Raw genomic sequence first — 14,419 nt, forward strand, 5'->3', positions numbered from 1 at the left:
CTACTAAGTGCAAAGGCCAGTTGGCATATAACTCCTACAAAATAAGATACTTGCTATTTTATTAAATCGCTTTCTTATTTTCATCATTTTCGCTCAGTCTAATAATGCACGTGTTACTGCACTACTGGTATATGGGTATTTTTTGTAGTGCTTACATGAATTACGCTAACTATCTGGGGAAACTGAATGTTTTACTATAAAATGATTGTTTTCCTACAGCTTTTACAATCAAATGACCCTGTCACGATAAATAGGCAATATGTATTTACAAATGAATGCTTAGAGACTGGCCTAAGTTATAACTTAAGAGTGCAATGATAAAGAGCAATTGATGAATCATTTGTCGTACACAAATAAATGGAAACAAAAAAATAAGTGAGGACAAGCATGAAGTCACTCTTCACCACAATCCCCCCGTCGTCCTTTCTCCTGTATTCCGCCCTGAACAGTGAAAGTAAGATAAAAAAGCAGATAAGCAAATTTTTCATCCTTTTTTTGGGTGGGGGAATTTCCGGTCGGCGTTTGGACTGTCATTGAAACGGTCCTTTTCTTATTTTCACCATTTTCATCCTACAGCTCAGGAAAACCCCGAGCACGCGCGGGGTTTTACTCTCAATACCCGCCTCTTTTCCTCAAGTCTCGGCGGCTAGAATATTGATAGGAGTATAAAAAAAGTAGCTAAAAAATATGAAGGCTCTTTGAACTCATTTGGGAATAGAAGAAAGAACATTTTATTTCAAACGTTCGAAGGACACCTCAAACTACGCACCCCACCTTTAAGTAGCACTTCAGCAGTCTGATTGATTTAGATAGATAGATAGATAGATAGATAGATACTTTATTCATCCCCGTAGGGAAATTCACACTTCCAGCAGTATCCTTGTGTTGAAAAATAAAATAATAAAATAAAAGATATAGAATACAAAAATACCCAATATAACGTGTTGATATAGAGTATTTAAATAGTGCTACGGAAAATACACACTGTAATAAGAATAGGGTAACATGCAAATGTGGGGATGGGGTTTAATGTGGGCTTTTACTCCCCCGGGTGGAGTTAAAGAGCCTCATGGCATGAGGAAGAAATGATCTCCTGAGTGTCCGTGGAACAAGACTGTGACTTATCATCAAAGCAAAGAAAAAACCCTGAACTGCTTTGTTTTTGTGTGATTTACCTTTGGTCCCTCGCAGACCCTTTGTCAGGAGGTGATCTTCCCCCTCATGTGTTACAAAGATGAGGACGAGCGTCTGTGGCAGGAAGACCCCTTTGAATACATCCGCATGAAGTTTTGTGTGTATTCCGAAACATCGTTCTTCCGTCAGGGAAGGTTTTCCGAATGATACTTTCCTTTTTCTCCACAGACCTTTATGACGATCACGCTCTTCCGGCAACCGCTGCACAGAGCCTTTTGTGCAACGCCGCGCGGAAGAGAAAGGAGGTGACTGTCTGGGCCTTTTTTTTTTCAAAAACTGTTTTTTTGGGGGGGTAATGCGTGGTTTTTATTTAGTCATTCTGCAAGAAGTCAAGTCAAGTCATGTTTATTTGTATAGCCCTTAATCACAAAGAGTCTCAAAGGGCTGCACAGATCAAAGACTATTGCAGACTACAGAACTATTATGACACCTTCCCCTGATCTAAAACCTACGTGAGGGGAACTAATACACAGGTATTATCAACATAAAATATAGGTAATTCATAAGGTATCAAATAGAAGTGTGTTTTAAGCCCAGATTTAAACATTCCCACTGAGGTTGCAGATCGAATCATAGGGGGAAGAGCATTCCACAGCACCAGGGCCCGAATGGAGAAATCTCTTGAGCCTGTGGATTTCTTCTTGGCTCTTGGGATCACTAGTAGACCAGTGTTTTCAGAGCAAAGGCTCCGGACCGAAACATAGGGGGAAATTAAATCTGGAAAATATGAAGGAGCAAGTCCATGCATGATTTTGTATACTACCAACAGAACCTTAAAATCACATCTTAAGCTAACAGGGAGCCAATGCAGCTTAGCTAAAATCAGGGTCATGTGGTCAAACTTTCAACTTTATTTAAAATACTACATTTTCCACTTCTGTTTGTCAACGTTCGATTGACAACGATGTTGTTTTTTAGGGTTTGATTTGTGAAGTTGATCCGATCAATATTCTTTTGTGGCACAAAGGTTCTCCCTCAAATGATGGAGTTCTGCCATCAGATTCTGGTGGATCCAACATCAGACTCGCGAAAGAAAGATGGAGCGCTGCACTGCATTGGAACGCTGGCTGAGCTTCTTCTAAAGGTATTTCTGTTTAACCACGCTTCCACGTCACGCGATACGGTACTCGTTACAGAGAAAAGTCATTCTGTTCGGCAAACGCTTTACGAAGGAACGCGTTAGTTTCAACACTGCTTAAGACTGCAGCTAGCATATGCTCATTTATTAAATTTAATGTCTGGCCACAGTAATTTACCCCTAGATTTAGTACAGTAACTACTGTAGATACAATCTGGACAGTAGTTGGCGCCATTGTAATGACTTTACGGACATTGGCAGGAATCCATCCTGGTCATTAGTTGTATGTTACCTGTATAATCTTATACGTAGAACATCTCCTTTTCTTTGGTCTTATCCACAGAAGCGGATTTACATGGAACAGATGGAGCTGATGCTGCAAAACTACGTCTTCCCTTTGCTCAACTCCCGATTGGGTTACTTGCGGGCAAGGGTAAGTGGCTGGTGGTATTGTGCTTCGAGTGTGATAACTAAGTCAATTCTTAATATTTTAGTTCCAACCACTACAACTGTGCTGCATTTTTGTATTTTTTTCATTCAAAATGTAAGATGAGATTTAAAAAAGTATATGTTGTTATGCAATTTGGTTAATTACTGTCAGAAACGGTGGGAATTTCTGGTGCAATATTTGAAACATTGTGAAATGGTCACTGGTTCCCCCTAATAATTCAGAGATCTCCACTCATAATTTGCTCTTTTCTGTTTTTTTTTAATTCCAGCCAAGATATCAGCAGATAATGCATTCATATAAGGTTTACAGTTTTGGAGAGAACGTCGTTGGGCGTCCCCCCAAAAAATACGCAGAGAGGAGATATGGCGAAAAGGGAACGCGCTTGATTGCATTCGGGACACGTTCAAAGTTCCAACATTGGCTTTTTATAGTGTTCTTGAATAAAGTTAAGCTATCTCCTGAAGGTCTTCCTCCTTATACCAGCTTGTGACCTCTTGCAACAACGTTATCCCACGACCTTCACCAGATGCCTACATACTTATCATTAGTTATTATCCACAGTCCACAACAACTGCAAATGGGAAGGATACACATATATTTAAGGTGTGCACTATATGTGCAAAGATCCACCCACTCCTACCGATTGCTCTGGGTGCTTGGCTGTTTTTTCGGTATTTACCGTTCGTTCTGTGGGTTTTTATTATAAAGTGTCTCAACAGTGAAAATAGCTTGTTTAATGAGCTTCCATATTAAGGATTCCATAGAGATACGCAGCCAAATCAGGGGATTTTGGTGTAACATTGCGAATCCAAACTGTAGTTAAAATTTTGTCCCATATATTCTGGACCGAGCGACCAGCTCGCTGTATTGCTTTGGATTCACATACATTAAAATTGGAAAGTTATAGAGAGAACCGTTGCCTCGATTTTATCTCTGAGCCAGATGTACTCATGAAAAGAGCCGTATCTAGGTTCCCGACCCCTGCCGTGAAGACCAAAGCAATTCAACTGGACTGCTTTTGTGTTCCTACCAGTCATGCTGGGTCCTCCACTGCTTCAGTCAGCTGCATTTCCGCGACGTTTTGGCTTTGAGGAACGCGGTAGAGTTGGTCAAGAAGGACCTGGTCGAGGACACCGAGATGCCGGTCAAGGTGGAGGCGGCCATCGCTTTGCAAATGTTAGTCAGCAATCAGGAAGAGGGTACGTTGACCATTGTGACCGCTTGATATAGATGCCGTTTGTCTTTAGGTTGCAAAGTGTTTTCTATGCAACTGCAGTGTTCCCCTTCGAATGTTGCGGGTGGACAATCTAGGTGGGTTCGGGGGCATGCTCCCCTGGAGGAAAATGGTGTACAATTTAAATTCATATATTCATATCGATCCGGTGCGTTTTTAGAGCAAAATCAATGATGAATGTATGCCTTTGTAAATGATCGAATCATGAATTCACTAATTATGAAAGGCAATAACACAGCAAGGGATGGAGAAGCTTACAGGGGTTGACTGACCAAGACTCCTTCTGACTGACAGAGTTAAGAAGCATAAATACACACTGTGGTGTTTGCCATCTAACAGGTAATCAAGAAGTAATTTTGATTAAAGGTAGGGTGTGTATTATCCGACCACTAGATGTCTCTCTATGGTTTTGTGCTACCGAAAAATAGTGCGAGAAAGCACAAAGAATACAAACGACAGAGACTCAACAAAATTATTTTCCCTCACTGTTTTGCCGGGCCTTTTGCAAAGGAGGAAAAAAAGGAAAATCGAAAAGGAAATAAGGTATAAAAGAAGAAAATATGAAGCTAAACTAAAGGATTAAAGAAAAGGAATGGGTGAAAAGAGAAAGAAAACTATGAAAAACGGAAAAGGAGAGGGAAAAACAGCAAAAAAAGAGAAAAATTGAATTAAAAAAAAGAAAAACAATTAAAAGGAGAATAAAAAAAGCCAGAAAAATGGGAAAAGGAAAAATAACAAAAATAATACTTAAAATTTGTTTTAAAAAAAAGTTCTTACATGAGAACGTTTTTTTTACTGTTTTCCTCTTTTTTGGGGGAAAAAAAATCCGGATGATTAAAAATATGTGCAAAAGAAACTGAAAAAAAAACTTTTTTGAGGGTAGCCTTGGATGGCTGATCATGGCCGATCCCTTGAGTTGAGGATCCTCTTATGTCAAATAAATGCTAATTTCTCGACCGCCAAGTATTTCAAAGAATTCATTATAGGAAATCAGTATTGGTTTTGTTTTCATAAATGACGTTTTTTTTACCACCAGGAGGCGCTAAATATAATTGAACTTTATTTCGAACATTAGACAATAAAAACAGGACAAAAACAATGACTGAAGTCAAGTCATGTTTATTTGTGACGTCCTTAATAACAAAAGAGTCTCAAAGGGCTGCACAGATCAGACTATTTAGATCACCATCCCCTGATCTAAAACCTACATCAGGGCAAATAATACACAGGTATTGTCAACATAAAATATAGGTTATTCATATGCTATAGAATAGAAGTGTGTTTTAAGCATAGATTTAAACATTTCCACCGAGATTGCAGATCAAATATCAGAATTCAGAGAATTCTACAGCACCAGGACCCAATGGAGACACTCTGACCTGCAGATTTCTTCTTGGCTCTTGGTATGACTAGTAGACCAGCATTTTCAGAGCGAAGGCTCCGGACCGGACCATAGGGGGAAATTCAATCTGAAAGATACGAGGGAGCAAGTCCATGCATGATTTTGCATACTACCAACAGAACCTTAAAATCACATCTTGAGCAAGGAGCCAATGCTAGTTAGCTAAAATCAGGGTCATGTGATCAAACTGTCTTAGTTAAAAGCCTCGCTGCAGAATTTTGTACCAGCTGCAGGCTTTTGACTCAACAACAAAATAATATGAACATAACATGTTCGAAAAGGGGTATTAAGAAGCAGACGCTTATTTTCCCTAAATGATACACACTGTCCCTGTAACTTCACATTTATATAAATATGAAAATATATTTTTAAAAGGTATTTTGAAACCTTACCCACTAGAAAAAGAGGAGACTCTGGCGGGAGCAACGAAACCCTGGCGGACCACCAGAACTCTTCCTATACTTGGGAAACACTGAATATGTTTTGGTTGGAGGGAATCAAGTCATCAAGTAAACATTTCATTTGTATTTTGCGTGTGTCCTGCAGCAAAGCTGTACATCAGACCGCACATTCGCCCCGTCATGCTGCAGCTGCTCCACGTGGTCAAAGAGACGGAAAACGACGACTTGACCAACGTCATCCAGAAAATGATCTGCGAGTACAACGAAGAAGTCGCCGTCATCGCGGTCGACATGACCCAGAACCTGGTAAGGCACCCAGACGCAAATGGACTCCGTTTCCATTTTGGAACATGGTAAATGGTCTGCATTTATATAGCGCTTTTCAAGTCAGTGAAGACCTCCCAATGCGCTTTATAATGTACTTCACACTTACCCATTCACACACACACTAAAAGGCCTAATAGGTAGTCAGCCTCCAAACGTTTTGAGGATAATCAAGATGCTAAATGGTAAATGGACTGCATTTCTATAGCGCTTTTCAAGTCAATGAAGACCTCCCAAAGCGCTTGACAATGTGCTTCACACTTACCCATTCACACACACACACACACACACACCAATAGCGGCCATGCAAGGCGCTGACCTGCTTATTGGGGGCATTTAGGGATTCAGTGTCTTGCCCAAGGACACTTCGACATATAACACGGAGGAGCCGGGAATTGAACCTGCGATCTCTTGATCCCAAGACGGAGACAAATGCCGCCCCGAACATGGAAAATGCCTTACACCAGTGTCTGAAATAAAGTCTGCCCGGACGCCCGGGGCGTGCATCTTTTACCTTGGGCGTACAATTTGCACAATGTCTCTGCCGACAACTTTTTCAAGAAAGAAAAAAAAAATATTTCGTTTTTATCTATTTTTTTCCCAAATCAAACGTTTGCTTTATTCCGATTTCGAAATCTTCGTTCGATTTCGGAATTTCGGTGGGTTTGGCAATTTGCATACTCAGCAGCCAATCAGCAACCCGCATCAAATAACTTCGTGCTTCCGGACTTTCCCGAGCGTTATCAGGTCGCGCATTCGCATATCATTTTCCAAAGTAGACGCACAGAGAACACGAGAAAAATCGATAAGTGGTTAGGAATCAAGCCAAAACCTCAGCCCCAGAAGAAAGATTCAAAAGAAGCTAACAAAATTGATGTCGCTACAAAACGTAAACGTATATTAAAAGCATGGTGGGAAGAGGCGTTCACGTGGCTTGTAGCAGACGACGCAATGCAAACATTTCATGAATGAAGATGAGTCAACACAGGTACATACTGATGGCAGATGGAAAATAGTGATGTCATATACATGCAATGAATGTTCAAAGTAGATTTATGATAAAATTAATTTTAAAGTGTCGTTCTGTTATATATTCTGATTATCAATCCTTCATACTTTGCAACAATGTTTTTTTTTTTTCTTTTTGCGATGAGTCGTCTTATTGTGTTTCAAGTTGGGAAAAATGGGTGTCCGCTAACTTTCAGTTTCAGACACTGCTTACACGATAAAAATAGTCTAAACTGACCGAAAAGGGCCTACGGTAAAGTTAACCTTCATGTTCTGTTGTGTTAACTCAAACCAGCTTTAAAGCTTTAACTCACTAACGGCTAGTAAAGTATTGAGTAATAATTGTGCAGTGAGTGCACTGTGTGTCTTTTCCAGGCGGAAATCTTTACCAGGGTCCTTCAGAGCGAAGAATACGAGGAGAACGAGGACAAGACCGTGATGGCGCTCGGCATCCTGAGCACCATCGACACCATCCTTACCGTCATGGAGGACCACAAGGAGGTGACCCGTGCCCTCACACTTTTCTCCATTTTCTCAAGGGTGAAGTCACATGGGGAGGATGTTGCTGTGTTAGACATTATTTGCGGTCAACTTAGCTATTCCGCCCCTGTAGTGCCTAAACATAGTACCGTATTTTCCGCACTATAAGGCGCACCTAAAAGCCTTTATTTTTTTCAAAAGCGGACCATGCGCCTTATAATACAGTGCGCCTTATTTATGGCTCAATATTAAATCGCAAAGTTTTCCAACTAACTTGCAGCCGCGGACTAGATTTTCCCCCGAACGCCAAGTAGTACGCGGTGTATGCTGGGATTTATTTACCGGTGTTTCGTTGGCTAACCAATGTGTGAATCATCATTTGAATCGATCACTATTGGCTAAAGTTATTTGGAGGTCAAGGGGCGGATCCTTTTTATCATTTACAGGCTGGCATTGGCTTAAACGGCAAAACAGCCTGCAATTGGCCGAAAAAGATGTGTCACTCATCAGTTGAATCGATCACTATTGGCTAAAGTTATTCGGAGGTCAAGGGGCGGATCCTTTTTATCAATTACAGGCTGGCATTGGCTTAAACGTCAAAACAAAGCCTGCAATTGGCCGAAAAAGATGAATGTGTATAGCACGTGGCTGACGGCATAGAGAAAGCATTTTTTTCTATTCTGTATTTGTAAATATTTTATTCTCCTGGATTTACTACCCTCACGGATATAAGAGGACATTGGCTGCACATTATTATGAACACAACGACTTCGGTGAGCTACTCCGGGTTTTATATTGTCCCTGTATCTTGTTTCAGACTGAACTCGATGTTTCTGTGATAAGCGGTGCAGATAATGGATGGAATGGAGTGTCTATTTTTAAATTAAACTCAATTCCAAGTGTTTATTGTCATATGCACAGTAAAGTTGCGAGCGAAAAAGAAAATAGAAACTAAGGAATGGTTGGCATTTCTTGAATCCTAAGACTTTTACCTTCCGATTGATGGAACGATGCATTTGAGTGACATCGTACGGACACCGCATCCGCACGTGTTCTCGACACATATTTGCGTCTTTGCAAGCTTTGGGAATGTTAAGGGGGTAATAAGTTGGACTGAACTATCTGACTGTTTTGTCGACGTTCCCATTGTAGCGCCTTATAATCCGGTGCGTCTTATGTATGTCAAAAATAGGACCAAAAATTATTTTTTCGGGGTGCGCCCTATAACCCGGTGCGCCTTATAGTGCGGAAAATACGGTAATTGTTGGCGTTAACATTCCGTGTCTCGCCACGTGTTCAACCTCTGGGATTCGGACAAAGAAGCTGGAGAATGCAGTTCAGTTGAGGACTTTTATTCCAAATTTACAAAATAAAATAAAACGGGGCAATTCGGTTCAGTGGTCAGGATATACAGTACGGTATTCCCTCCACAAGGCATCAAATAATGTTTCTGCGGTAACATTTCTATAGTATTTTTGTAGTATTGCTGTAGTCGTATTTCGTGGTATTTTTGTATTACTGGTAAAGTATTTCTGTATTGTTATTTCTGTAGTAATATTTTTATATTATATTTCTATTATAGTAGTATTTTCCCAGCATTTCTGTGGATAGATAGATGATAGATAGATACTTTATTCATCCCCGTAGGGAAATTCACACTTCCAGCAGTATCCTTGTGTTGAAAAATAAAATAATAAAATAAAAGATAAAGAATACAAAAATACCCGATATGACGTTTTGAGTATTTAAATAGTGCTACGGAAAATACACAGTGTAATAAAAATAGGGTAATATGCAAGTGTAGGGGTGGAGTTTAATGTGGGCTTTTACTACCCCGGGTGGGGTTAAAGAGCCTCATGGCATGAGGAAGAAATGATCTCCTCAGTCTGTCCGTCTGTCTGCAGTATTTCTCTTCAGAATCAAGGCACATTTAAATATAAGGTCCCTGTTTCGGGGAACTTAATTTAGTTTTTTAATCATTTTGAAGCATTTCTAGAGTCATATTTTTGTAGAACACACTAAGTGTCAAAGCTAGCATAAAACAAACTTCAAAACTTGTTTCATTTGTAGTATTTTATATACTAATTTGTATATCGTCATGACATTTTAGTTCGGCGGGCCGGATACAAAAGCCTGATAGGCCGCATTTGTGCCCCATGGACAGTACTTTGCCCACCCCTGTTTCAGACAGTCAACTCTAAGGATCACTGTATATGATGCTGAAGACTTAGATGACTGTTATGGACTTCTTGAGATAGATAGATAGATACTTTATTCATCCCCGTAGGGAAATTCACACTTCCAGCAGTATTCTTGTGTTGAAAAATAAAATAATAAAATAGAAGATATAGGATAGAAAAATACCCAATATAACGTGTCGATATAGAATATTTAAATGGTGCTATGGAAAATACACACTGTAATAAAAATAGGGTAATATGCAAATGTGGGCTTTTAATCCCCCGAGTGGAGTTAAAGAGCCTCATGGCATGAGGAAGAAATGATCTCCTCAGTCTGTCCACGGAACAAGATTTGTATCTTCTCTTTCAGATCACACAACAGCTGGAGGGCATTTGTTTGCAGGTGATCGGGCTGGTCCTGCAGAAACCCATCATAGGTAGATTCGCTGCACAAGCAAGAAAGCATTCTGCCGTTTGGCTAACTCACTCTTTCATTCTTTTCCCAGAATTCTATGAGGAGATTCTCTCGCTAGCATTCGGGCTTACATGCCAGAGCATCTCGCCTCAGATGTGGCAGCTGCTGAGCGTCCTCTATGACGTCTTTCAGCACGACTGCTTCGACTATTTTACAGGTGGGACTCACCTGAAAAAACCTCCTAAGTGTTCCTGTTTCCAACTCCTAATTTTGTGGTGCAGATATGATGCCGCTTTTGCACAACTACGTCACCGTGGATACGGATGTCTTCCTATCCAACCCCAAAAACCTGGAGATCATCTTCAACATGTGCAAAAAGGTTTTTAGATGTTTTCGGCAAAAATAGATGATAGAAATAGTCGAATATTCAGATTCAGATATACTTTATTGTCATTCTTGTAGACGTGTATACAGAACGAAATGTCGATACATCTGACCCGCACAGTTTCCTTGAATGTACAGATATAAATAAAATGTTGTATTGAGTTGGAGTATTGAAGTACTAATAATATACTAAATAATTATAGCTATGTATAGTATTATACAGTAGTGCAAAGAGTGCAAGAGGAGCAGCTAACCAGATGTGCAAAATGGGCAGTCAGGTGAACAAGTCACTATACAATAACAATAACACTGGAGTACGATAGTGCAGAGGAGAACAGATGTGCAAAGGAGTGGCTAGGTATAAGAGAACTGCCAGTAGTGCAAAAAAAACAAATAGATGTACAGATTAGCAGCTGTGTAGGCTTACTATGTGTGAGATTGACCATTTAACAGTCTAATGGCCATATTGTAGCTAGACACATTTTTCCGACTGAGTGAGGCATCTTGTCATGGATATAATCTCTGCTGAGAGTTGCTCTTGCGCGTTGCTGTCTCAAGCGGTATCATACAGAAATGACGGCGTCAACATCAAGTGCGCGTAGCAAAATTTGTAAGGTTTGGGCGCATTTTAGCCTGGATACGGCGATTAAATAAGACCACTTAGAATAGAATATACCTTTATTATCATTGTTACAAAATGGGTTTAACATATTGTGACAACGAAATTGGACGAAGTTTGCTAAGCAAATCTTGCGTATCATGACAGTACCTCCACGATGCACAAATGTTTGAAACAGAGTCTGACTCGCCTCAGTAAAATGTAAGTAACATTCAATACGGTTTTAATGACATGCATTTTGTATGCGTATATTCAGGGTTGGGTAGGGTTACTTTAACTTGATAACTTTCAATTACTTTTGGATTACTCCAATAGCAAATATGCTAATAAAAGACAAAATAAACTAAATATGAATAAAATGATGACCCACAACACGTGGTAAGCTTTCTCTCCTGGCTTTAAACTCCGGCAAAACTGTCGATCTTCGGCAGGTGCTGACCTCAGATTCCGGAGAAGAAGCAGAGTGTCAGGCCGCCAAACTGCTGGAGGTCATCATACTGCAGTGCAAAGACCGAGGAATTGATCAGGTCAGAACCATTTCTGTGTTGAAAGTACCGCCAAAGGCTGTGAGAACTCCACAAATGAAATACAGCCTGGTGTTTTGAATAGTGTTACCTGATGAGTTAATTTGATGTGAATGGAATTGTCTTTATTGGGCAGCACGGCGGAGCAGTGGTTAGCGCATGTGCGGCACAGTTCTGCGGTCATGAGATCGAACTTTCCTGTGTGGAGTTTGCATGTTCTCCCAGTGCTTGTGTGGGTTTCCTCCCACATTCCAAAAACATGCATATCAGGTCAATTGGACGCTCCAAATTGTCCCTATGTGTGAATTAGCGAGCGGGTTGTATGTCTCTGTGTGCCCTGCGACTGGCTGGCAACCAGTTCAGGGTGTCCCCAGACCACTGCCCAAAGATGGCTGGAATGGGCTCCAGCCCCCCCGCGACCCTACTGAGGAAAAGCGGTGCAGATGATGGATGGATAGTGAAGGATTTTATACATTTGACTATAAAGGATTTTGTACGATCAAATACAAATTACATTTAAATGCAAAAGATATTCACTGGCTGAGCAACCTAGTAGAGAATGATGTTTACAGGAACAACGGGGAACTGGGACAAAGGGCTGATAAGATAATCAGCACTTCTCGACGCAGACGGCCCTGGTGACGTAGAAACGCTCGGGGATGTTTTGACCATTTCAGACATCGAGGCGAGGGGGCTTTCCTGGCAAGCCCATGGGAGAAGCCGGCACACCAGCTTGCGGAAAAAAACGTGGACACAGGGGGAAAAAAAAGAAGATCGAGAGAGGAGGCTTGACAGAGACTCGAGCGACACTAATTCGGCCATATATTCGATGGAGTTCACTTAGCTAAATTATTTAAGAGATTAAATCTGCCCCCGTGTGAAATTGTCTGCTATTCTTGTCCATCTTTTCCCATCAAGAAATGAGCACGCATTGTTAGGAGAATTTAGATTGTGTTTGGTTAATGGATTCAGGTAACTAATTCGAACAATTTTCCGCACTATAAGGCGCACTGGGTTATAGGCGCACCCCGAAAAAATAGTTTTTGGTCCTATATTTGACATACATATGGCGCACCGGATTATAAGGCGCTACAATGGGAACGTCGACAAAACAGTCAGATAGTTCAGTCCAACTTATTACCCCCTTAACATTCCCAAAGCTTGCAAAGAAGCAAATACGTGTTTCACACATGTACGGACACAGTGTCTGTACGATGTCACCAATCACTCAAATGCATCGTTCCAAATATCATTCGGAAGGTTAAAGTCTTGGGATTCAAGAAATGCCAACCATTCCTTAGTTTCTATTTTCTTTTTCGCTCGCAACTTTACTGTGCATATGACAATAAACACTTGGAATTGAGTTTAATTTAAACGTAGACACTCCATTCCATCCATTATCTGCACCGCTTATCACAGAAACATCGAGTTCAGTCTGAAACAAGATACTGGGAAAATATATAGCCGGAGTACCTCACCGAAGTCGTTGTGTTCAATAATAATGTGCAACCATGGTCCTCTTATATCCGTGAGTGTAGTAAATCCAGGAGAGTAAAATATTTACAAATACAGTTCAGAATAGTAAAATACTGTTTCCTTTATGCCGTAGTTCGACCTAACAAGCTATTCATATTCATCTTTTTCGGCCAATTGCAGGCTTTGTTTTGCCCCTTCAGCCTATGCGAGCCTGTAAATGATAAAAAGGATCCGCCCCCTTTACCTTCGAATAACTTTAGCCAATAGTGATCGATTCAACTGATGATTGACACATCGGCCAGCCAATGAAACGCCGGTATATAAATCCCAGCATACACCGCAGACTACTTCGCGTTCGGGGGAAAATCTAGTTGGCGGCTGCCTGCATTAGTTGCAAGACTTTGCGACTTAATATTGATCCATATATAAGGCGCACTGTATTATAAGGCGCACGGTCAGCTTTTGAAAAAAATAAAGGCTTTTAGGTGCGCCTTATAGTGCGGAAAATACGGTAATTCCTAACAAGATGATGGATGGATGGAATTGTCTTTATTGTCATTGATATCAACGTAGTGAACCATTGTATGCAAGAGTAAACCATGTAAGAAAGACTTGAAAGGGAAAAACTAAGATCAAAGAATTGAATATCATCTGTCCTTTTATTTATTTGAGACTTTAAGACTCTGTCGGTTGTGCTATTGCGTGTCCCAACTGCAGTGCATCCCTCTGTTTGTGGAGGCGGCGCTGGAGCGTTTGACTCGGGGCGTCAAATCCAACAAGCTTCGCGTTATGTGCTTGGAGGTGGCCATCGCCGCCCTCTTCTACAGTCCGGCCGTCCTCATGCACACCTTGGACAACGTTCGATTCCCCAACAAGCCGCACACCATCGCCGCACACTTCATCAACCAGTGGATGAACGACACAGAGTTCTTCCTCGGGTCAGGAACAACAGCGTTTTTGTGTTTGCGTGCCCGATTGTGAACCGTATGAATAGTCGGGCTGTCTCAATAGTGGACTCCTCGCCGACTTTCTTGGCCAGAAATTTTAAATTGCGCCTTGTATACCGCAGAATACAGTAGGGGGCGGCAGTAGCTCAGGAGGTAGAGCGCTTGTCTTGGGATCAAGGGATCCCAGTTCGAATCCTGGCTCGTCCGTGTCACATGTCAAAGTGTCCTTGGGTAAGACACTGAACCCCTAATACCCCCAATAAGCAGGTTAGCGTCTTACATGGCTGCAATAGAAGGCCGCT

The 14,419-nt window shown here is 41.1% G+C and overlaps 1 protein-coding gene across 2 annotated transcripts in view; it reads left to right on the forward strand.

Moving 5' to 3' along the window:
* Window positions 1–14,419, forward strand: part of ipo8 (importin 8) — a 36,293-nt gene that overhangs the window by 10,726 nt on the left and 11,148 nt on the right. The window contains exons 10-21 of one of the 2 annotated variants that reach the window (XM_088347820.1): window positions 1,192–1,291; window positions 1,363–1,439; window positions 2,162–2,278; window positions 2,616–2,705; window positions 3,757–3,922; window positions 5,906–6,066; window positions 7,468–7,593; window positions 10,123–10,189; window positions 10,259–10,384; window positions 10,449–10,546; window positions 11,602–11,697; window positions 13,888–14,108. In XM_088347820.1, coding sequence (XP_088203946.1) covers window positions 1,192–1,291; window positions 1,363–1,439; window positions 2,162–2,278; window positions 2,616–2,705; window positions 3,757–3,922; window positions 5,906–6,066; window positions 7,468–7,593; window positions 10,123–10,189; window positions 10,259–10,384; window positions 10,449–10,546; window positions 11,602–11,697; window positions 13,888–14,108 — 1,445 coding nt within the window. Of the gene's footprint in view, window positions 1–1,191; window positions 1,292–1,362; window positions 1,440–2,161; window positions 2,279–2,615; window positions 2,706–3,756; window positions 3,923–5,905; window positions 6,067–7,467; window positions 7,594–10,122; window positions 10,385–10,448; window positions 10,547–11,601; window positions 11,698–13,887; window positions 14,109–14,419 lie in introns of both variants that reach the window. The other variant, XM_088347819.1, reaches the window with a different exon arrangement.

This window comes from Urocampus carinirostris, chromosome 11 (assembly GCF_059441175.1).
Source record: "Urocampus carinirostris isolate Australia breed hairy pipefish chromosome 11, RoL_Ucar_1.0, whole genome shotgun sequence".
Classification (NCBI taxonomy): domain Eukaryota; kingdom Metazoa; phylum Chordata; class Actinopteri; order Syngnathiformes; family Syngnathidae; genus Urocampus; species Urocampus carinirostris.